We start from the raw sequence: 24,383 nt of genomic DNA on the forward strand, positions 1-24,383 counted from the left end.
ATCAGATTATATTTCAACCCAGTTTACTTGAATCTCAAGAAATGCTGGTAAGCTTCTTATGGTCTTCAGTAATATAAACTGGTGGTTAGATGTTTTGACAGAGAGGTGCCAATTTGTTATGCATCAATCTTTCTTGGTTTAAGAAACGCTAAATTAGGCTGGGCACGGTGGCTCATGCCTGTAATGCTAGCACTCTGGGAGGCCAGGATGGGAGGATTGCTTAACCAGCCTGAGCAAGAATGAGACACTGTCTCTACTAAAAAAAAAAAAAAAATAGAAATTAATTGGCCAACTAAAAATATATAGAAAAAATTAGCTGGGCATGGTGGCACATGCCTGTAGTCCCAGCTACTCGGGAGGCTGAGGCAGGAGGATTGCTTGAGCCCAGGAGTTTGAGGTTGCTGTGAGCTAGGCTGACGCCACGGCACTCACTCTAGCCTGGGCAACAAAGTAAGACTATGTCTCAAAAAAAAAAAAAAGAAAAGAAAAGAAAAAAAAAGAAAGATAAAATTCCATCATGTTGTTTCGATGCTTTGCATACATAGCCAGAGAGGTTTCTCAACTTGCTCTCTCTCTCAAAACTGCACAAAAACACATAAGCCTTATATTCTACTGTATGTTTTCATTAACAAAGGAAGCAGACCCTTACTAAGATGGTTTAACACTTTCCCCTGGGATTCGTTTTCTTCTCAGAGCTTCGTTAAACACAATAAAATCTTAAAATAGTGCCTGGCGTTCAGTGTACATTCAATGTAACTCAACTTATCTCCTCTTCAAAATATTTTGTTCCAATTATGAATTAAAATTTACTAAACCCAGGCCTGCTACTTAGACGAATACACATATTAAAACTATTAAGGCGACCTGTGGTTGCTAAGTATTTACTATTTAAAACCTTCTGTGTCTGGGAGGCCGAGGCAGGATCACTCAAGGTCGGGAGTTTGAAACCAGCCTGAGCAAAAGTGGAGACCCCGTCTCTACTAAAAATAGAAAGAAATTAATTGGCCAACTAAAAATATACAGAAAAAAATTAGCCGGGCATGGTGGCGCATGCCTGTAGTCCCAGCTTCTCGGGAGGCTGAGGCAGGAGGACCGCTTGAGCCCAGGAGTTGGAGGTTGCTGTGAGCTAGGCTGCTGCCATGGCACTCTAGCCCGGGCAACAGCGTAAGACTCTGTCTCAAAAAAAATAAAAAATTTTTAAAAAATAAAGCCTTCTGTGAATTGCCCAGTTTCTCCCCCACCTCCACCTCCCAGAAAGCAACGTATGTTTAGGAGTACTCACAGAACTGCTGCCCAAACAATCAAAATTGCTGTGACCTTGCTACCTACAGTGGGTCATCTGAGGAAAATAATCCTGAAAATTACTAATACACTCACACTTCCAGCAAAATATAAATTTGGCTTCCTTGGTTCTTGATGTACCAATAATAAACAAAGACATCATGCTTTTTAAAACTTTATTTCAACATAACTATGCTTACAGAAATACACTCATATTGGTTAATAGAATGCAATTTAAGTTTAACTTATCCTACACAATTTGGACCAAAAACTTGGTACATGGTTTAAAATTTTAAAAAAAGGATTTGCAATCTGGTTCATTTTCATCTAATACAAATGTATAAAAGATCCATCAAAGGCTGCTAAAAGCGGCAGCAAGAACCTTGAGAAATTTACCTTTGGTTTGCCTCAGAGAAATAACACGTATTGCACTGTATAAGTTTATAAATTGGTGCAACAAAACATTGCTGTAATGTTTCAATGCCAGTTTACAAAGTACAATAACTCATGGATGTGGAAGGGGGTGGGAGCCTATGTACATATGTGGAACAGTAAAAGCTATCTGATTTAGTTAATATTGCATGTAGATGGCAAATCTACACAAACCAAGATTCAGATAATTTCTTCAATCTGAATTAACACTATCCGTTCACTTCATCTGCTGAGGTCAACAAGGAAACTCGGCACACCAGCTGTATGTTTTTCTGACTTATGCAAAAAACAAGAAAATTAAGTTTCTGCCCCAGCTTTTCAGTCCAGAATTGACAGTATACTACAGGCAAGGTATTCCTTCCATTGTCAACAGTCATGCAACAAGGGGTAACATGCAATGAGGTCTACTCGGGTTTTAATTTATATCAGCACTCGTATGCAAAATAGTCTCCAAAGTTAATGACCACATGACTTTAGAAGTGACTCTTAAAAAAATAAAATGGCCCTTTCTTGGAAGACTAAAGCAAAACATCCAGCTATAGTTATAAGAAGCCTTATCAAAAAAAAAAAAAAAAATGCAGCCCCTTGTGAATTACACCTCAATAAACAAAAGTATCCCCAAAATAAGCAGCTCTGAATAAAAGAAGAAAAATATAACTTAAAATATCTTGAAAACCAATGTGAATATAGGTTCAAAAGATAGTTAACAGATTCATTTTCATAAGACTACCTAGGATTAAGGCTTATACTGTATTCTAGTATTTCAAGTTTATTGCTAGTAACTAAACATCAATTTACAAATACATGTTCATTTTTTTGTTCCTTTATCAAAAGGGAAAATTCTAGCTTCAATTCTATCCAGTGGGAAGGAGAAGGGACTAGAATATAAAAAGATTCAAACAGTTCCATGCAAATAACACATTTTTCAAATGGAGGAACTTCAAAGTGGACCAGAAGTTCATATTGCTAATATACTTTTCACTGAAACAATTTTTAGTGAGTACAAATACATGGCATTAAGGTTCAGAACCTAATATAGGCCTGACAATCAAGTCATTATTTTCTGGAAGAAAGGCCTCAAGTTCCAATCCATTTCCAGTAACAATGCTATTACAAATCAATTTAATAATAAGGGGTTTAATTTCCTTCATATTTTTGTTTTTAGTATTCTAGTCTTAAAGACCAGATTAGAAATTAGTTCAATTCCGCAGAAGGCAATTTTTTTTCTTTTGCAGTATGAAAGAATCCACAAAACCCCTTCCCCAAATGGATTCCCAGTATCCAATCTGTGCTTAAAATGAATCTTTTTCTATATAATGTAAACTGTAACTTAGGTAAAATGTAGCCACGAACATTAAGCTAGTTGTTAGATTTAACTAGGTTTATAATTTAAGTTTTAAAACATAAATATTTGCAGCTTGATCTTTTGTTGACAATGATTGTCAGAGCCTAGAATTCAACATTTACAAACTCCCATTCACACAAGGCACACACCATTATCACACAACTTACTCCTCCTGTCTTGAGAGAATCTTCTGCTTTCTTAAATCTTTGGCCTCCCAGTCAATTCCAAGTCCAGACAACTTTTTGTTTTTGATTTTGTTTTTGTTTTTTTTTTCCTTTTCCAAACAACTTTTAACTCAGACTTCTCTCTCAGATTTTGAACAAGTTTTCCACCCACACATCATTAACGTTTTTCCTAATCTTTCATGTTGTACTGCCAAAATCTGCTACCTACCTGAAAGAGATCACCGGATTCAAAAAAAAGTAAATGAAATATAAAGTGGTTATATCAAAATAGAATATGGGAGGTCAGAATTCAAGATTCCCTATTGGGATTATACTTTATTTTACTGCAATGAATAACTCCTATCAGTAAGAAAAATCCTAGGTTGGATTCTTCCCTAATCTTTGGCAACTGGCCAAAGAATCTAGGAAAAAAAGTTTTGGAGTACACGCCCTTTTTCATACAAAGTGCCCCACAGAACACCTCAGAGTAACGAATTCATTTGAGGCCTCACCTGTAGAATGAGGCTGTCACAGGCACAGCCAGGACACCCACTGGTTTGTGGAGATCCCTGAGAAAGTATGATTTTTTAAAATCTGGACCGTACTTAAGTTTCACCAGCCTTTTTCACTGTATTTCTAGGAAGCTGCAGCTGGTCTGCCAGCACTCATACCACCTCTCTGATCCTAGGGTTTGCTGTATAATAGCTATGGCTTTGGAATCTCCCAAGTGATATTCTATAAAAACTTGAAGGAATAATTATGTCTCCTGATTCCAGGTCTGCAATGTCCATCACTTACAGTTCTTTATTCAGTATATTTAAGTAGCCATACTTGGACACCAACCATCTATGAGAAAAGGTTTTCTTCGATGATATGATTTAACACTCTACTATCAGGAATTAGCTGTACCAAAACACACAAAAAACCCAATAACTGATGGTTGGTGTTTGAGATAAAAATTTGTTCAATATGGAACCTAGTGGTTAATTTACTACAAAATCAAAACTGAGAACTGTGAATTCACTACATCCATTCAAAATAAATAACTTATACGAAATACAGATTCTGGCATAGATATAATACGTGAAAATCAAAATCAAAGGATTGAATCTGCATTGTTTCATTTGCTCACAAACTTGCACACACTATTATTCTGCAAAAAAGACAATTGCAGCAAAGAAAAAGAAAACTGTCCTTTTGCAAACAAGCCTAAAAGCATCCCTCCTCCAGAGAGGCCAAAATAAACATGCATATATGTATAAAGTGTTACTGTTCATACAAATGCTATTTCTAGGAAATATTTAACTGCATAGGTTAAAAAAAAACACACAAAGCAATGTGCAACATCTTAAGCCATTAAAGCACCAAAATAAAACACACCAAAATCACTGTTTTTATGACAATTAACATATACAAATTAGAAATATTGATCAAAACTCAGGAAGTAAATACCTGGACTGATAGAATGTCCATTGTTGGGAGAATTTCTCTTCAATTTAAATGTCTTTTCTTCTCTAAAACAAAATCTTAAAGTGCTAACTTTATATAAAGCAGGCAAATTCTTCAAGTAATTTGCTAGTAAGTGAGCCAATTTTTTATAGAGGTAAACAAGGAACTAAAAATAAACTAAAGTAAAACGGGAAGTAGACATGGAGAAAAAACTGACAAGCTGTAGCTGGACAAAGCAACAGAATGCTATTATACCATCTTGGCCGTCTCATTTCCATTAAACACATAAGCTAACAGATTTAGGTCTATCTGCTGGTTTAGTATACTAACTCCCTTGGATTTGCTAAAATGTATACAACAATCAACAGGTATATATAAAGTCCTAAGGAAAAGAATGCCACTTAAAAATCAACATTGGACACTAATTAAAGCAATCTTAAAAAAGTTTTCTACTATTATAAATGGATATAAAATGTAATAGACCTTACAAACTAAGAATTGAAACCTTGTCCAAAGTTTCATTACTCCTGTCCTTGAGCTGCTTTTTCTAGGAAGTACACGTTAACCAAATGGCGATTGAGGTGTTTGCTGAAATCTTTCTCCTTTCTGAAAGAACGATCACAGAAGATACAAACAAAATCTTCCTTGGACACTTTCACTGCCAAGGCTTCCTTTGCATTTTTTCTACTAGTTTCTTGTGGAGCTGGCCGAGCCCCATGCAATCCAGAATCATCACTCCCCTCTGACATGTTGTCACTTAGGTCACTTCCATCGTGACTGTGTATGCCTTCGTCTTCATCAATTTCCTGAGACTCGTTTACTGCCATGGTAAGAGGAGGTGACGTCACAGTGGTTTTGGACACTGCTTCACTTTCTTCTGTTGGGGGGGGAAGGAGCAATGGTGAACCTGGTTCTTCAACTGCTGAGTCTTTGCCAGGGAGGTTCTCCGTTGTGCTCTGAACAGTGTCCATTTCCGTGTCACAAACAGTATTGTCAGTCTGGTGTTTACCATCTGAAGTTTCACCCTCTGGCATATTCAAGTTTTGTCCAGAGGATGAAACGCTGGTGGATTCCTTGACATAAGCAGCAAGACCAGCTGGGCTCTCATCTGCCTCTTCTGCTCCTACTTTTTGAAGAGGGGCTTCCTTATTTCCTTCACCTTCGGAGAATAATTTTTGGTCTTTTGATGCCTCTTCCTCTGAGCTTTCCTTTGGCAGCAGGGGCGACGGTGGTGGGAGGGCCTGTGTCCTTGCACTGTCCTGTAGAAGGCGGCTGTCTTTCACAGGCACTAAGCCGACTTCAATAAGGACTTGCTCCTTCCGTGCCATTTCGCTCTGCACGTTAGACTTTTCCTTCCTATCTTTTCGGAGAGGAGACTTTTTGGGAATTGGCTCCATGGGAAGAGGAGGCTCTAGGGGAGGAGGCGGCTCCATCTGAGCAGGCTCCTGCTGAACAGCCTCCACGGGAAGAGGCGGCTCCATTTGAGCAGCTTCCTCCTGAACAGCCTCCATGGGAGCAGGCCCCATCTTTGCAGGCTCCTCCTGAACAATCTCCACGGGAGGAGGCAGCTCCATCTGAGCGGCTTCCTTCTCAACGACCTCCATGGGAATGGGCCCTGTCTGAGCAGTTTCCTTCTCAACGACCTCCATGGGAGGAGGCAGCTCCATCTGAGCAGTCTCCTTCTGAACCGCGTCCACGGAAGGAGGCAGCTCCATCCGAGCAGGCTCCTCCTGAACAACTTCCACAGGAGCAGGCCCCTCCTCAACAGCCTCCGTGGCAGGAGGCAGCTCCACCTGAGCAGGCTCCTTCTGAACCGCCTCCACGGGAGCAGGCCCCTTCTCGGCAGCCCCCTTCTGCACAGGTTCCTTTTGAGCAGGCTTGCTGCTTCTTTTACTTGACTTGCTTTTTAGAGCTTTCTTCTTTGTGCTTTTTTTCATGCAGGTATTTTGCTTCTTATTCTCCTCCACTTTGCTGTCAGCCTTTGGCACTTCCTGACTGCTTTTGGATTTGCTTTCTACCTTCTTTTTCTTTTTCGTCGCAGGTTCCTCATCATTCACAGGACCACGTGGGGACTGGGCTTCGGCTTCCATCTTCCTTTTGCTTTTCTTGGTTTTACAGAACTTTTCTGAATTACCTCCCGTGTGCACATCCGTCTCTTTAGTCTCTGCTGCTGATTTGCGAGTTCTGGTAGTCACCTGGATCACTGAGACGCTACTAGAAGCCTTTTTCTCTTTTGAAACATCTCTTTTCTCCCCTTTTACAGACTTCTCGTTTTTCTTTCCAGCCACGTCCCCCTTTATTTTTATCTGCTCTGTTTCTGTTTTTTCATTGGTAATATTGTTATCAGGTAAGTCAGCCTCTTGCTTTTTGGTTTTCTTTAGTTTCACTTTTGAGACATCCATTGTTTTATTAGGACAAGTAGGATGCTTAGATTTGAAATGATACTGTAGATTACACTTCTTGGAAGCTGCATAGTCGCATACAGGGCAATTGAACTGCCGTGGGTTAACATGTAGCTCCACATGTTTTTTGAAGTTGCTTCTATCCGCTGTTTTGTAGTCACAGTGTGGACAATTAAGAGGTTTGGGCCCATTGTGCACCTGTCTTGCATGGCGGGTTACTTCATGTTGGTTAGAGGCCACATAACTGCACTGATCACATTTAAATGGCTTCTCACCTAAAGGTAAACAAAAGGTGTCAGAGAAGACAGATTAAAACATAAATTCAAGACTAAAATATACTTACAAGGAATTGTACATGTAAAATAACCACAAAGACTATTTATTGAAAGACTGTTTCATGCACCTTACATTTACCATATTTACTTGTATAACAATTCTCTACTCCATGACATTGATTCTCAAACCAAGCAGAGGAATAAAATTATCTCAATCATCATCTTCAAAAAAGTTCATCCAAGACCAGGTGTGGTGGCTCACGCCTGTAATCTTAGCACTCTGGGAGGCCGAGGCGGGAGGATAGCTCAAGGACAGGAGTTCAAAAAAAGTTCATCAAAAAAAAAGAAAAAGAAAAAAAATGTCCATCAATTTAGAGCTCTCAAGCACTATTAAAAAATAGAGATTCAGCTGGGCAGTGCCTCACACCTGCAGCCAGGAGTGAGAGACAAGCCTGAGCAACACAGAAACTCCATCTCTACAAAAGAAAAAAAAAAAAAAAAAAAAAAAATCAGCCAGGCATGGTAGTGTGCCTCTGTAGTCCTAGCTACTCAGGAGGCCGCCGAGGCAGGAGGATCACCTGAACCCAGGAGTTGGAGGCTGCAGTGAGTTATGATACCACTGAGCTCTAGCCCAGGCGACAGAAGTGCACCATTATTGGTAAAGTTCAGATGGCCTCTGGATGTTAATTTGGAGGCAAGGTCACTCAGAAAAACTAATCAATTTTAAAATTGTTTATGTTTATTTAAAATAAATGTATAATGGAGTAGAATACAAAAATTCCCATAACTTTTTTAAAGATAAATCATTCAAAACTGCTTTAGCCTAAGGGAGGCAAAAGGAGCAAAGGCTTTTTCTTGAAACTTAACCCTTTTTTCCATCATGGCAAGAGTAAAGTTTCACTCAGCACATTTTTCTAGTGCTAGAGTTGCTATTTTAAAGCAAAAATATAAGCCAGGGTAATTATTCAGAAAACTTCATTTTTTTACCCCTACCTTTTCTATAAAATGGGCAAAGAAATTAGGTAAACGAGAAGTGGCATACAAATAGATATGGCATGTAAAAATAAGCAAAGTCATAATCACAGATGCATACAAAACCAGAACCACCTCCACCCCCAAATTAAAGGCATGAGAGTAACAATACATTCTACCTGAATACATACCCATCTAGATCACACTCTAGTAAATATTACCAAATGGTATCCATACCCCACTGGTCCAATGGAATGCATAGTAGAAAAATGGAAATTGACATTTATGAAAATTCATCTCAAACATTCTCAAAGTTATATCAAATCTCATTAAAATTTCTCTTAAAACAGAACTCAGACATTAAGCAAAACCATGTTTGGCTTAATCTTACATATTACATGATTAGAAAATGTCTGGTGATAAAATAATCACAAAAGCAAAAACTTATCCAGATATATCACATTGGATACACAGATACTTGGACAATTCTTTCCCATGTCCATTCACTAATAAATTCAATAAATAGGGAGGTTTCTATAACATGCTGCATTATGCCACACTTGGCTTTATACTGTCCTCTCCAGTGAATGATTTAAATGGAGACAAACATTTGTTTAACATATATATAGACAGAATGGAGAAAGATAGGTGTCGTAGTGGCTAAGAACTTGTTCTAAAGTTAGAGTACCTGGGAGATAAAATATGGGCTCTGCAACTTGCTTACTGAGACACTCCTGAAACCTCTCTAGGGCTGAATTTCTTTATCTATAAAACACTCTCTAAGGATTGTGAGCTATAAATAATCTACCCCATGTTAACATCAAGCAGAGAGTAAGCACTCAATATGCCATTACCTGTAATTGCTTACTTCTGGAACCAACTGGTAACTCTGAGTATGGGTAAATAAAAGGGAAGATTCAAATATTTATCCCGTCTTTCCTATATAAACCCGACCTCTGAGTAAACAAAGAGCTGGTGAATGGAGTTTTATCTCTTTATAAAAATATTTACACTAATAAAAGAATCATAATTAAAATATCACCATTTTATTACCACTAATGAATAAGGGAATCTAAGTATAAGCCTCTACCTAAGAAATAGTCAGAGAAAGGGAGGATGTACGAATTTTGTTTTAAATTTAATGTTATAATTTACTCGCCCCATTTGATTTTTCTTCCCCAATTTTCACTCTGTTGCCATTAAATCTTGTTTCATAGATTTTCCAATCTATTGGTACCTAGCTGAACATACATCTTTTTGCCCTGTACAAATGGTTCCTTTTTCCAATTCTACCTACATTTCTCATCTTTATAAATGGAACAATTGTCTCTTTTAATTCTTCCAAAATTAATTTCTAGGTGTAAGCCAAGTCAAAAGGGGAAAGATTTTGACAAGCTTTGCACATTCTGTATAATGTAGAAAGAATGGCAAGGGAAATTTTTAACTAAAGATTAATAGGAGCATACAGTGGATTACAAGCAATAAAAATGTAGTTCTGATAATGCAACATGGGATGAAACTCCCTCAAGGCACGTTTTATGAAAGAATGCTGCAATGTTCTTTGATAGGAGAAGTCAAACAGCATGTAGGGGGAAGACTGAGTTGGAAAGGGTAAGGAACTTTTCTTAGTAGAAATGTTCCGTGTCTTGATGTGGGTGGTAACGAAAACAGGTGAAAACAAAGTCACAGAGATGTATACCTAAGACGTTTGCCTTTCCATGTTTGTGTATCAGTCCTCAATAAAATACTGTTTAAAAACCTATTCTACCAAAGTACTGTTGGAATACTAATTTGTGACCTTGTTTACTTAAAAGGTTGCTACTTTCAATGCAGAATTACCACTGGTATTTTGTTACTGCAATAGTTGGAAATAAAATTTGAAAATTACCAAAAAAAACCTATTCTAGAATTCACGAAAAAACTCTCAAACCATATCTTTCGTATAATCCCAGCTACTGGTACATAGTCCCCCAACAAGAATCACCAAATAGTTGGTGAAAACAAAATAAACATATTGCTGAATAAAATATTTTCCCACCTTAAAAAAGTAAGTATAATAAATGGAGGTGAAACGTGGCAAGTTGTTAGTTCCCTTTAACAAAAACATTCCTTGTGCATATAATGAGAAAACATGCAAAATGACTTTCTATGCTAGCAGGACAGGGGCAACTAGCCTGTGTGATACATATACAAAAATATCCAAATGGCAAATTAACTAGATGGTGGCACTTCCACTATCGGTTGGGAAGGGAGAGCTCAGGATACGGTCAGTGTCTCTAGGACTACTCAGGAGAGGATACCCTAATACTATTAGGAAGAAATACCAATGAAATGGAGAATAACGCGGGGTGAGGTTAGTGTCTATGTTTCCACTAACAAGCCATTTTCTGTTTTACAAAACAAATATTCTGATTCCTCTCAAACTTGGCCTGAGAAGACTCATCCTGCGGTTAGGTGTTCCAAGTAAATAACTGATGGAGTTTTGCCATATTTGTCACTTTTTCTAAAACGTCTTAACTCAACAGAGCTTCATCTCTTCCAGAAATAACACACCCTAAGCTCACACGTCTCTTCCCTAAAATACATTCTCATGAAGAAACCAAAATGCCGGGGTGGGGTGGGGGCATGGGCAATATACGTAACCTTAATATTTGTACCTCCATAATATGCTGAACTAAAAAAAAAAAAAAGAAGAAGAAGAAAAGCTTTAACTAAAAAAAAAAACAAACAAAAAAACCAAAAATGCCCGAGGTGACCTGTGAAGATCGAACCCAGACCCTGTGCTCATTAGTACAGTGGTGAGTACTCCCACCTTTTATTAAAGAGAAAAAAAACCCGGACCCTAGAGAAAGCACCAAATAGTCACTCCATGCAACCCAGTCTAAAGGACTACCCAATTTGACTGAACTTAGCCCCACTTTATTTCAAGTATTATCAGCAACTGCTATTAAAACGAAAATAATTCAGCACGCCCATGCACAAAACAGACTAACCATTTTTATTTCCTGTCTGTGACTCACAAACTGTTACAATCCAATAAAAGACAATGCATGGTTGTTCTGCTCTCTCAACACAGTGTAGTTACAGTTTCATTATGCTGCGGCCTCTACCTGAGCCGCCTTCTGAACCAGCATGTTCTAACACTGCTGATCAACGTGAGAGGCTCAGGGAGTCTGAAGACAAACCCCAGGTCTTCTAATTTTGAGGACTGACTATTAACCTAAAAGTGCTTATCCTCTCTGAGCCGGTGTTCTAACCTAACTAGGATTCAGTACCTTCACAGTACTAAAGAGAGAGGAAACAAATAGCTATTTTTCAGTACCTAGCATGCACATAGTAAATAGTAGTTCCTACTAGTTACTAAGAGCCTGTTAAAATATTTGCTGTACTAAAACTATTGAAATCTTTAAAATATAACAAACAAAACTCAAGACATTTAGCAAACCTAAATAAAATTGTTTCAGGCAAAGATTAACAACTGGTAAAAAAACACCATAAACAAACGTTTAAACAGTGACAAAATATTATTAACTCAATGAAAGAATGCAAATATGTCATCATTCTAATCCAGTGACCCAACATTATTAGCAACGGGCCAACCAGATGTGACTTTAAATGAGGCACATCATTTGATAGGTAAATACCAAACATTTAGATTTAATTTTCAGTTTACAAGTAATAGAAGGGACCAAACAAAAGCTAAATGACACCATGAGAAAGTAAGTAAACATATCCAGAAGGGGATGCATTCTACAGGAAAAATGGCCGTATTTATTCAATGCCTTGGATTCCCCATCTATAAAAAATTGGGATAACAGAACTCATACAATCTAAAATAGTTTGAGGACTAAATGAGTTTAACGCATGTAAAGCTCTTAAATGTTTCATCAATGGGCTGGAATATAGCTATCAACAGGACACGATGCCTACCCTCAACACAGCCTGAGACTGCATTCACGTTACCCTCAAAGAATGAAACCAGGAAGCTCCCAAAAGTAATAAAACCAGGTTTCTGCTAAAGTGGCACAACTCAACAGCGTAGGGGATTTACAAGGAACAAAGTACAGTGACATGACAAGCATGTAGAGTCAAGAAAGACTAGCAAGCATGCCACGGGACACCTTCATAGCTGCTCAAATAAGTCAGAATCTGTTACATAGTCAAATCTTTTATTACTGAGGTTAAGGCAGCAATGTCCAATAGAAATGTAATATGAATCACATGTAATTTTAAATTTTCTAGGAGTCACATTACAAAAATAAAAAAGGAACAGGCAAAATCAATTTTATTACTTGTTTAAACCAATATATACAATAATTATGACACACAATACACATGAAAAATAGATATTTTACATTCTTCATACTGTATTATAAAATACATACCACAATGTATGTATTTTATAAATCTCAACTCAAACTAGCCATGTTTTACAAGCTCAATTAGCCACAGATGGCTAGTGGCTACCCAACTGGACAACACAGATTTAAGATAATTATTAATTTAAGGGAGCAGGGTTTACATAGACTTTTGTAAACAGCAAGATGTTTTAGCCTACTTTCCCCACAAGGACATACATTCTACATCTGGAAGGGGAGTATTCTGATCAGAAGTGGTGCTCACCAAGGGCAAATCAAGGCCAAAATGAAATAATTACCATTCAAGATCACCAATGCTAACACTGACTTTTTTACTTGGCCACTTACTACCTTGATAATAAGGACCAGTTCTGAGTGGTGATCATGACTGTTTGAGTCACTGGAGTGGCTCAATCTCCCACTTGTGATAGTCCTGAATTTTTAGTACAGGTTAATAAATTTGCATCCTGGATTATCTATTATTTTCTTTTTTAAGTTAAACTTCTGTAAATCAATCCTCAAAAGCCCTGTCAATTCTCAAAACAGAACAAACCCAAATTTCCAGACCTGAGACCCTAAGAAGGAATCCCTGACACCAGGCCACAGCACGGTATGACACTCGGTGTTACACTGCTAGGGGGAAGGTGAGAGGGTAGGGGTTCTCCAGAATGGATGAGCCAGCCTTGGTCTACGTTAGTAATTTTTACTGGAGGAGTGAGTCATGGACCTCTTTAAAGATCTGAAGAAAATTAAGGATCCTCCTCCTAGAAAAAGTATACCTGCAAATTTACATTCAGTTTCAGGAGTTCCACCTATGGATTCTATGTTAAGAATCCCCATTTAAATACAGACGCACACTGACAGAACACTGACTTCTATTTTAATTCTAATTTCTAAATTATATAAAAAATAAATAGCTCCATTCCAAGTCTAAAAGAATTTCCTTTCATAATGGTCATTTACTGAAAATGGTAGAGAAGTTTCCATTTCTTACCAACCTGAATGAGTACGCATATGTCTAGTTAGATGAGTCTTCTGAGAACTTGAGTATGGACAAAGTTCACATTTATATGGGCGTTCTCCTGCAAAATTATAATGAACAGTATTAAAATGTAACAAAATAAGCCAAATACTATTCTCATTAACAAAGTAACAATATTCAATGCTGAACACTTTTTACCATGGACTTTTTTCCTATTCCTAGCAAAAACGTAGATTTATCATGTATTAACAATGCAGAATTAACCTTTAAAAATATCTACCCAAATTTTCTGGTGCTTGGGTAATTTTTTGATCCTTGTAAATGATCTACCATTTGAAATTGTTAGCTTAAAGCAACAACCCTTCTGAGTAGGGATGTCGTTGCTTTAAGCTAAAATTTCACGCGGCAGAACTATTATGCAATTTACAAAATAGTTAGGTCATCAAGTGTAAAATTATAAAAGCCATAAGGACTAAGAGCAACTGAAGTAAAGATGGCCAGTGATTTGGTACTAAAGAATTAAAGATTCAAAGGCAGGGCAATGTATATTCTTTTCAGACATGGACTGTTAATACATTTTAACAAAATAGATTTTAATAAAAGGTGAACAATTTGTTTTCAGACAGTCTATGGACACAAAATAATTATGACCTTGGGAAAGTTACACAAACACCCAGCTTCCTCATCTATAAAAGTGCCAGTACCCTCATTTCCTATAATTGTTGAGAATTTAAATTAGATAATATATGCAGAGTATTTAACACTGCCTGGCACACAGTAAGCCCTCAATAAATATCAACTATTAATCTTGTGATACAGTAACACATTTGTCTAATAAAATGGGACAAGAAGCTATGAAAAAAAAAGAATGGTAATGAGTGGGAACTGTGCCCAGTAACTATTCTGCTACAATTAGCTATTATCTGTAGATTAGCTATAAAGAGCTGGTAGCAGCTGGGCGCCCTGGCTCACGTCTGTAATCCTAGCTCTCCGGGAGGCTGAGGCAGGAGGATTGCTCAAGGTCAGGAGTTTGAAAACAGATCAAGCAAGAGCAAGACCCCATCTCTACTAAAAAATAGAAAGAAATTAATTGGCCAACTACAAATACAGAGAAAAATTAGCCAGGAATGGTGGTGCATGCCTGTAGTCCCAGCTACTCGGGAGGCTGAGGCAGGAGGATTGCTTAAGCCCCGGAGGTTGCTGTGAGCTAGACTGACACCAGGGCACGCTAGCCCAGGGAACACAGTGAGACTCTGTCTCAAAAAAAAACAAAAAAAAAAAACAACCACAATGAGATAAAGACTTCATGCCCACTAGGATGGCTACAATCAGAAGGAAAGATATTAACAATACTGGTGAAGACGAATATGTGGAGAAACTGGAATACTCATACACTGCCAGGACCATAAAATGGTGTATCTAATATTTGGCAAACAATGTGGCAGTTACCCAAAAGGTTAAATATCAGTAAAAATAGCTACCATACAGCCCTGCAATTCCATTCCTAGGTACATACCAATATAAATAAATAAAAACTTAAACATGAATTTTCATAGCAGCACTGTTCTTAATAGCCGAAAAGTGGATACAACCCAAACATCCATCAACTGCAGAATGGATAAACAAAATGTTACATATTCATACAAGAGAATACTATTTGTCAATAAAAGGAAAACAAGTACTGTATACATGACACCATGCATGAACTTTGAAAATGTGATACTATGCACACAGGACTGTATATTTTATGATTCCATTCATATGAACTGTCTACATCAGGCTAATCCACAGCGAATTATATGGTATATAAACTGTATCTCAAAAAAGTTGTTATAAACTGTTGATGGAAGAATAAATTAAATACTACTGCAGATTAACAAGGAATCTATTAAGGATAATTTACTTTTAAATTCTTTAGAGATTACTTTATCTGCACAACTCCACAAACTAGGCATAACTACTCTTCTAGAAAGCCAGGCACTGATTTTTCAGTTACACATATAGGCAAAAACGGTTTCTTTCAAAGTAGAATTTGTCAACTGCTTAAATAGCAAAACCACAAAATTAGAGGCCAACTTGAATGAAAGTAATCCACCACCACCATGACAATTACTGTAGAATAAAGAGATTTCTGAACTTTAAGTGCTACTTGTATGTGACCTTGGGCATATCACTTCAGTCTTTCAAATCTAAAATTTTCCTCTCTGTAAACATGGACTACTACCACAGATGCTATTTTCCTCAATGGATTGTTCTGAAGATTAATGTATAACAGAGACAGCACCTAATTCTGGGTACTGGATAAGGAACACAATAAACCCATTAAGTGAACCTGAAAACTAGGCTACCTAATACTGCAAGTGGAAATGAGAAGTGACTCCTGCTGTCATTTCTTATCTCTACTCTTCAGCACTAGAATTTTCCATAAATATAATTTTCAGAACTATACATTTAATGCCAGAGATACTCAGAATTCACATAATCAAAATATTTTACCAAGTTATCTTTGAGAAAAAAAAATAAAAATGGATTTAAAAAGAAATAAAATTAAAATTTATAAAATTTTAAAAATACAAAAAAATGCATTAACATTCAACTTATACAGCACCAATTTCTTTTTAAAATATATATTTTATACACACACATAAAAATCACCCTTAAGTTAAAACCACAGGGGGGAAAAAATTTTTTTTTTGAGGCACAGTCTCACTCTGTCGCCTAGGCTAGGGTACAGTGGCGTTAGGCTAGCTCACAGCAACCTCAAACTCCTGGGCTCAAGCCATCCTCCTACCTCAGCCTCCAGAGCAGTTCAGACTATGGGCATGCACCACCATGCTAATTTTTTCTATTTTTGGTAGAGATGGTGGTCTCTCTCTTACCCAGGCTGGTCTCCTGGCCTCATGCCATCCTCCCACCTTGGCTTCCCAGAGTGCCAGGATTACAGGCGTGAGCCACCTCACTCAGCTAGATCTTAATACTTTTAAGAGATTTTTTGGGCCAGAAGCAGTGGCTCACGTCTGTAATCTTAGCATTCAGGGAGGCCAAGGAGCAAGAGCGAGACCTGTTCTCTACAAAAAATAGAGAAACAGACTGGTAGCATGCACTGTAGTCCCAGCTATTCAGGAGGCCGAGCCAGGAGGATTGCTTGAGATTGAGCCCAGGAGTTTGAGGTTGCAGTTAGCTATGACAATGCCACTGCAGCACTCTAGCTGGGGCAACAGAGCAAGACTCTTGTCTCAAAAAAAAAAAAAAAAAGAAAAAAAAAGAAAAATTTAGACCAAATAAATTAACACTAAAATATGATATGAGATACAACTAATGTTAGCTATGTAATTATAACTTTATTGTACAAATTTATTGACCCTATCCTGAGCAAAGTGGCAAAGAATAAAGGAAATAAAAAAAAAATAAACCTTAAAAAGGGAAATAAATAATGGATGATATAGTTACAAACATAAAATATGGCCATTAAAAATTAGTCCCCTTGGACCTCAGCTAAAACTCCATGCGATCACAAAAAATAAAAATCTACAAGACCTATAAAGCTTAAAGAAAAAATAAATAAATAAATAAAATGTAAAAATTTTAAAAATGTAAAAAAAAATTAGTCCCCTAGATTAATCAAATGAAAATAAACCACTCTACAAAAAAATTTAAATGGCAAAAAGTTGAGTTTTCCTTTCAAAAACCTTTACATAAAAATCAGAAATATACACCAACAGTGAATTTTCTCATTCTTTCTATTTTGCATTTTTTCCTTCTAAAAATGTTCTTAAATCAACAAATTTAAATTTACTGTTGAAAACATTTTTTTAGTTTCTTGAGAAAACTGTTAAATTAATCAGTAACCCAATGGTTTTGAGGTTATCAAAAATACAAGTGACCTCAAGGAAAAAAAAAAATACAAGTGACCAGCCAAGCATTCCAGCTACATGGTAAGCTGAGGCAAAAGGATTGCTTTGAGCCCAAGAGTTCAAGACCAGCCTGGAAAACATGGGAGACCTCATCTCTTAAAAAAAAAAAAAAATTACAATTGACCAAAAAACACCAAAATTTAATAAGACACAGACACTGGGGGTACTAATACTAATTCTATACGTTAACATACACGGTGGTTATGAGTATACAGTCGTCCCTTGGTGTAGACTAAGGGGGACTGGTTCCAGGACCTCCTGAGGATATCAGAACTCACTCATGCTCAAGTCCCTTATACAAAAGGGTGTAGTTTTTGTGCATAACCTACACAAACCCTCTCAAAATCTCCTGTAGACTTTAGATTACTTGTAATACATAATGCAATGTAAATGCTAGGCAAATAGTTGAGATACTGTATTGTTTAGGGAATAATGACAAGAACTATACATGTTCAGTACAGGATCATCTTTTTTTTTTTTTGGATCCTTGGTTGGCTGAATCTGAGGATGTAGAACCCATGAATACAGAAAAGTTGCAGTTGGCCAACTGCATACATTTGTAAAAATATGTAACTTCATTAGGGTGTTCACATAAGTCACACACTTTACCGTGTGTCACAGTTGCTACCTGAATGCTATACATTATTGGCAATTCCAAATTAGGGCCCAAGGTTTTAGGAAAAAACTGTTAAAGAAATATGATATGAAATACTTTATGCCCCCATAATATGCCGAAATAAAAAAAAATACTTTATGGACGAAATATATATGGTATCTGGGATTTTTTAAAAAGAATTTGTAGGTGATGGTCAGGCAGGTGGATCACTTGAGGCCAGGAGTTTGAGACCACCAAGAACAAGAGCAAGACCCCATCTCTACAAAAAAATAAATAAATTAGCCAGGTATACCTACAGCACCAGATATGTATGGGTCTGAGGCAGGAGGATCACTTGAGCCCACAAGTTTGAGGTTGCTGTGAGCTATGATCATGGCACTGCACTCTAGCCCAGGCTACAGAGCAAGACTTTATCATGCAAAGAAACTCTGTAGGTGAAATTAGTTGGGTCTACAGATTTATCTAACAGTTTGTCTTAACAGTAATTAAGGTAACTTAGTTTCCTATACTATGTACCTTTTGTAGTGTGTGAACTTTACTTCTGAAATTGAATAGTTTCAAAACATGGAGACAGGCCGGCCGCGGTGGCTCACGCCTGTAATCCTAGCTCTCTGGGAGGCCGAGGCGGGAGGATCGTTTGAGCTCAGGAGTTCGAAACCAACCTGAGCAAGACTGAGACCCTGTCTCTACTAGAAATAGAAAGAAATTAATTGGCCAACTAATATATATAGAAAAAAATTAGCTGGGCATGGTGGTGCATGCCTGTAGTCCCAGCTACTTGGGAGGCTGAGGCAGGAGGATTGCTTGAGCCGAGGAGTTTGAGGTTGCTGTGAGCTAGGCTGACGCCATGGCACTCACTCTAGCCTGGGTAACAAAGTGAGACTCTGTCTCAAAAAAAAAAAACAAAAAAAAACAAAAACATGGAGACAATCACTAGTTACAACAAATTCCGAAGGGACTGCAAATTCTTTTACTGGACTAGATTTTAAAGCATTCAACACATGAGCCATCTGCTGAGGTTTAGAAATCTTGTTGCAGAGGTCTTTCTTATAATGGAATTTCATCCATAAGTTTTATTAAGTCTACCACTTAAGCAAAGCACTATGTAGTCTAGTCCCTTCTCCAGTGTTCTCTTTACCTATGGAGTTCAGTCCTGCAGAATGCCAACTTCTGCAAAGGAGACCTGATACAAACAGCACACCCCCCCCCCACAGCCCTTTTCACTTGTGATCCAAAGAGCAGAGTACTAGATGAGATTCCTCTATCCACTTTGTTCAGACCCTTCATCATACCTCAAACGCACCAATTCTTACTAGGAAAAAGTAACAGAAATGGGAAAATTAACTACTAATAGTTACAAACACTGCTTTGAAAAATGAGGCCCCTTAATTACAAATATTGAAAAGCCAATCTAAAAGTGAAGTTAAGGAAGGCAATATATGTAACCAAAACATTACCCCAGTGATATGTTGAAATTTTTAAAAAGTGATTTTAAGGGGTGCTGGGAAGAAATGAGAAGCAACTGCTAATAGATAAGGGCTTCTTTCATTCTGGAGTGATGAGAATGTCCTAAAATTGATTGTGGTGATGTCTGCAGAACTTTATGAATACACTAAAAACCACTGAACTGTGCACTTTAAGTGGATGAACTGTATGATTGTGAAGTCTATTTCAATAAAGCTATTATCTTAAAAAAATGATTAAAGCATGTCAAATGTGACAAAATATTGAGTGTAGGTGAAGAGTGTATATTATGCATCTTGGTGTTCTCTTGACTTCTGCGATGTTTGAAATTTTTCAAATTTTTTTTAAAGTTTCAACTTTTTTGATAATTACACTTATGGACTAGAAATGTCCTTTGACCTGTATGCATTCAGACAGGCTGAACATAATTGTTTCCTGTCTGAAAAATAGCTCCATTTTCCATATGTGTGTTTGCTTTCTTAGGAAAATAGTTTCAACTGGTGGTAATCCCATCAATCTTTTAAAACCTAACTGCTCGAATTTCTAGATTTTGGGGAAAATGACAAGTTGTTCCATTTGGGAACCCAATCCTGTAAGTCAAATATCTGAAAGTTTGAGGACTTTGTTCAATAAAGCCAGGCCAGGTTAGTCATTGGGTTTTCCCTTTTGTATCTAAGCCCTCGGAGTTCCTTTCAGAAACTAAACCGTATCTCAGGTGTGCTCACTATTACATAAACACATCGAAAAACTTCCAACGCAATCTGATTTAGTGAAACGGTCTACCTCAAGTTGTTAGGATATGTACTTTAGAAGAACACTGCTCAGATCTCTTGGCTGTTCTTCTCAAATAACAATCAGTGTTTTACAGATGTTACTTCACTTAATCCTCCAAACCCATCTATGTTGTTCCGCCATGGAGAATGTGCGACAAAGAGGTTAAATAACTTGTCCAAGGTCACAGAGATAGCAAACAATAGAACCTGGATTTGAACCCAGAGTCCCACTGGGTTCTCAAGCACCACCCAGTTGACAATTAGAGCTGAGAGCTGAACTTGGGGGACTAGAAAGCTTCTCTTACCTGTGTGAGTTCTAACATGCTGAACATAATTGTTTTTTCTGTCTGAAAAATAGTTGCATTTTCCACATGTGTACACTTTTCTTGGAAAATGGTTTCTCAAGTGTTTCCTCCAGTGGTACTCGCTCACTGTGGTGTATGTACAAATGATGCACTTGTACACTCGCTCGTTATCCCCAGCTCTGGTGTGGTGCTTCAGGTGGGCCGTATAGTGATCGTAGCGATTGGTATTGTAGCCGCAGCGGTCACAGCGAATGGGGCCCTTGGAGAAATCGCCCTCTTCTGGAGTGGAGGAGCCAGATTCCCTGGCTTTTGCTTGCTTCTCTGCGCTTTCCTCCACGAAAAACTTCTTGGCACTGTGAACTCGAATGTGATGCACAAACTGTTCTTCAGACTCTGCTTCATACTGGCACGGCTTACAGCGAAAGGGTTTGGTCTTCAAGTTCTTGCATTTGTCCTCTCCTCCAGGTGTTTCTGCAGGAAGATCTTTATTTGAGTTGTAAACTTCGGAGGCAGCTGATGCCTCAAAGACAGGCTGAGGTTCTACAACACTGAGTTCCAAATTTCTCAGTTCCACGTTTTCCAGTCCATGCGGTTCCCCTTTTATTTCAGGAGACTCCTCCAGTCCTTCTCCATCACTGTCTGAAAAGTTGTTATCCCCAACAGGCATCAATTCTGCCATCTGTCTTTCTTCACCGACCAGGTAATCGCAGCAGCTGCCGTTTACTTCCCCAGTTAAAGCTACGTTTGCCAGCATGATAAGCTGGGGGGCGGCCAGCTCGGCTTTGGAGAGGTCATGCAAGTCGTACATGTCGTTAGGCAACGCCATGCCAATGCTGCCACTGCCGGTGAACAGCCCTGCTCCTCCAGAAGACTGCCCCATTACCTGGGTGGCCATAACTGTACTCTGAATTTTGAAAAACAAAACAAAACACAAGAATACCAGTTTAAACACAACTTTTACTGGCCAAAGCATCATTGTAATTCTTCATAACTTGCAAAGAATACTTCTCAACACAACTTTTGAAACTCAATAGGCTTCATTAACTACTAATGACAAACTTTTTAAATAGTTTTGTTAATTTCCAATTCTCTTTACAGCAGTTACCCAAAAAATTTCTACTGCCCCTAGAAAAAATTCTGCCAACTGTTTGACAACTCATTCATCAATGAGGTCTACCACTGGCATGCAGTCCCTAAAGCACTTTTAATTGTTCTGGTGGGGGGGAAAAAGTAATCTTCATTTTTAATGTTAATTAAAATTATTTTAAAAGTTCAGTACATGAGTAATCCAACTTCCCCTCCACCTTCACCAGTTCCATGGTTTAAATCACAAAGCCCAGAAATCCACAAGCCTGAGCATTTATTAAGCACACAAACACATCTGCAAAGTAGACGCCTGTAATAATTGTTCAACTTAATTGAATTTCATACGAATTTGACTAACTCCAAAAGAAAAAAACCACTGTTGAAAAAGTACAACTTGGTCCCTCTTAATTTTTCGATGACTCCACCGATTTCAGAGAAAAAAATATCATGGACCCCTTTTCCTGTGAAAAAGGAAGTCTGGTTTATTCAAAACTTCACAAGCAAAGAATTTTTTTTCAGACCCTCTAATAAAATAACCGTACATCCACCCCAGTCGACAATCGGCAACTTTCTTGCACTGTGCTTGTTTTGGCCTACTTGGCCTAGTGGAAGCCATTACAAGATCACCTTCTTGGAAAACAAGCCAGGCTTTTTCAATGGTCTCCACCACGTTACTTCCCCATCTAAAAGGTACTATTCTCAGACTTAAGTGATCTCTTGCAAATCAAAAAAAGCAAAATAAGTGGCAAGTACTAAAAAAAAAAGGTCAACTTAACCCCGAAATACGGAAAGCAATCCGTTTCACCCAAGTGTACAAACACAACCGGTTTAGCTCTGAGCACCAACAAAAAAGTTGGAACCGAATGCCATCACAGAACCCGGAGGGCGAAGGCCGTCCCGGGGCTGCGGGGCCGGGCCGCCGGGCTTCTCCCCGACGCCGGCTTGGCGACCCCCAGCCCGAAGCCCACCGCCCCAAAGGAATGTCACGGCGTCGGTGGCGGGGCCGTCCGGGCCCGGCCGCGCGGGTCCCTGCGTGCCGCCGCCGCCCGCCCCGCCGCGGCGCTCCCAACCGACAGCGGCATTCGGCCATTTTCTCCGAATACCGAGCACAAAGCGGGCCTCGGCGCCGCCGCCCGCCCGGCCCGGCCCCCGCCAGCCCCCGGGCGCCCGCGCCCGCCGCCCGCCGCCGCCAACGCGCGGGGGGTGGGCCCGGCGCGTGCGGGAGCCCCTCCCCGGCCCGGGCCGCGAGTGTGGACGAAGGGCGCAGAGTTACCGCGTAGCCGGGCTCGGGCCCCTCCGGTCGCCCCGGGGCCCCTCCGCGCCGCGCCGCCGCCCCCGCCTCGCCCTCCTCGCCGAGAACCGCGGCACCGCGGGCGCCCTCCCGAGGCGCCGCGCCCCGAGCGCCCGAGGGGCCCCACGCGGGCCGCCGCCGCCCCCGCGCCCCGGAAGTCTGCGACTCCGCTCCCCCGCGGCGGCCGGCGGGGCGCAGAAATCGCTGTCCAGCCCCGCCGGCACCACCGCCGGGCCCGGGCGGACTCGAGCTGCCCGGCGGCGCCTTCCGGCGAGGGGAGCAGGAGGCCGGGGAGGCGCCGGGAGGCCGCGGGCGGCGGCGGGCCGCGGGGCAGGGGACGGCAGGAGGAAGTTTCAGGACCAGGGCCCCGAGCAGCTCCGCTCTGCGGCCCGGCGGGCGGGCGGGCGGGCCGGCCTCGCAGCGGCGTCCGGGCCCGCGCAGACGCGCCCGCCGCCCGGCCTCCTGGGGGGCTGGGGTCCCGGCGCCGCGCCGCTGCCCGCGGACGCCCCCGGCCCAGCCCCGCCGCGGCGCTGTAACCCGACCCCGCGCGGCCGCCCGCCCGCCCCCGCCCGCCGCCGCGGCCGCCGGAGCCGCAGTATCTGCAGATCAGCCCTGGACAGCGCCTCGCGCCGCGTCCTCCCGCGCCCTCCCCCGCCGGCCTCCCCGCCGCCCGCCCCGGCCGCGCCGCGCCTACCGGCCTTCCCGGCGGGCGGGGCGGGCTCCCGGCGCCGCCGCGGCTCCTCCGACGACTTTTCTTTTGTTGCTGGAGTTTCAGGGGCGGGAGGGGGAGGGGGAAGTCGGGCGCCCGGGCCGTCCGGGCCCGCGAAGGCCCAGGAGCCGAGCCGCACTCGGTGCTCAGGCCACGGGCCCAGGCCCAGCCGTCCCGGCCGCCGCCGCCGCCGGGGTCTGGGGCCCGGGGCCTCGGCGGCGCTCGCTGTGGTGCTGCGCCGCGAGCTCGCGGGAGCCGCACATTCCAGCACAGGACGCCGCGCCGCGCACCCGGCCGCGCCGCCGCCGCCGCCGGACACGCCCCCGCCGCCGGCCGCGCGCGCCCAGGGACACGCCCCCTCGGCGCGCGCGCGCGTGGCTGCTGGGCGCGGCCCGGCCCGCGGGACCGCGGGGAGAGCCCGGCCCCGCCGACGGGGGCCGCGCCGAGGGGAGCCTGGCGCTCCGGTCCCGGGTCACAAGAGCCTGGCCCTACTCCTGTTGTCGGCGTCTTTGACAAACAAACAACAAAAGTCGCCCCCAGCCCCGGCGTCGGGCCGGCCGGAGAC

The 24,383-nt window shown here is 40.9% G+C and overlaps 1 protein-coding gene across 2 annotated transcripts; it reads right to left on the reverse strand.

Annotated features, from left to right (window-relative positions):
* Positions 1–1,443: 1,443 nt before the first annotated feature.
* On the reverse strand, positions 1,444–24,150 carry REST (RE1 silencing transcription factor). Of its 2 annotated transcripts, none has more exons than XM_075997869.1 (4): positions 23,804–24,150; positions 20,733–21,636; positions 13,677–13,760; positions 1,444–7,348 (listed from the first exon to the last, which is right to left on the reverse strand). In XM_075997869.1, exons 2-4 carry the CDS (start codon positions 21,625–21,627, stop codon positions 5,193–5,195), a joined length of 3,135 nt encoding a protein of 1,044 aa, XP_075853984.1. In that variant the 5' UTR covers positions 21,628–21,636; positions 23,804–24,150; the 3' UTR covers positions 1,444–5,192. The 2 variants fall into 2 exon arrangements, with proteins under 2 accessions (XP_075853984.1, XP_012613732.3); XM_012758278.3 differs by lacking the exon at positions 23,804–24,150 and adding an exon at positions 23,092–23,175.
* Between the last annotated feature and the right edge of the window lie 233 nt (positions 24,151–24,383).

The sequence above is a fragment of the Microcebus murinus genome, chromosome 26, assembly GCF_040939455.1.
Source record: "Microcebus murinus isolate Inina chromosome 26, M.murinus_Inina_mat1.0, whole genome shotgun sequence".
Classification (NCBI taxonomy): Eukaryota; Metazoa; Chordata; class Mammalia; order Primates; family Cheirogaleidae; genus Microcebus; species Microcebus murinus.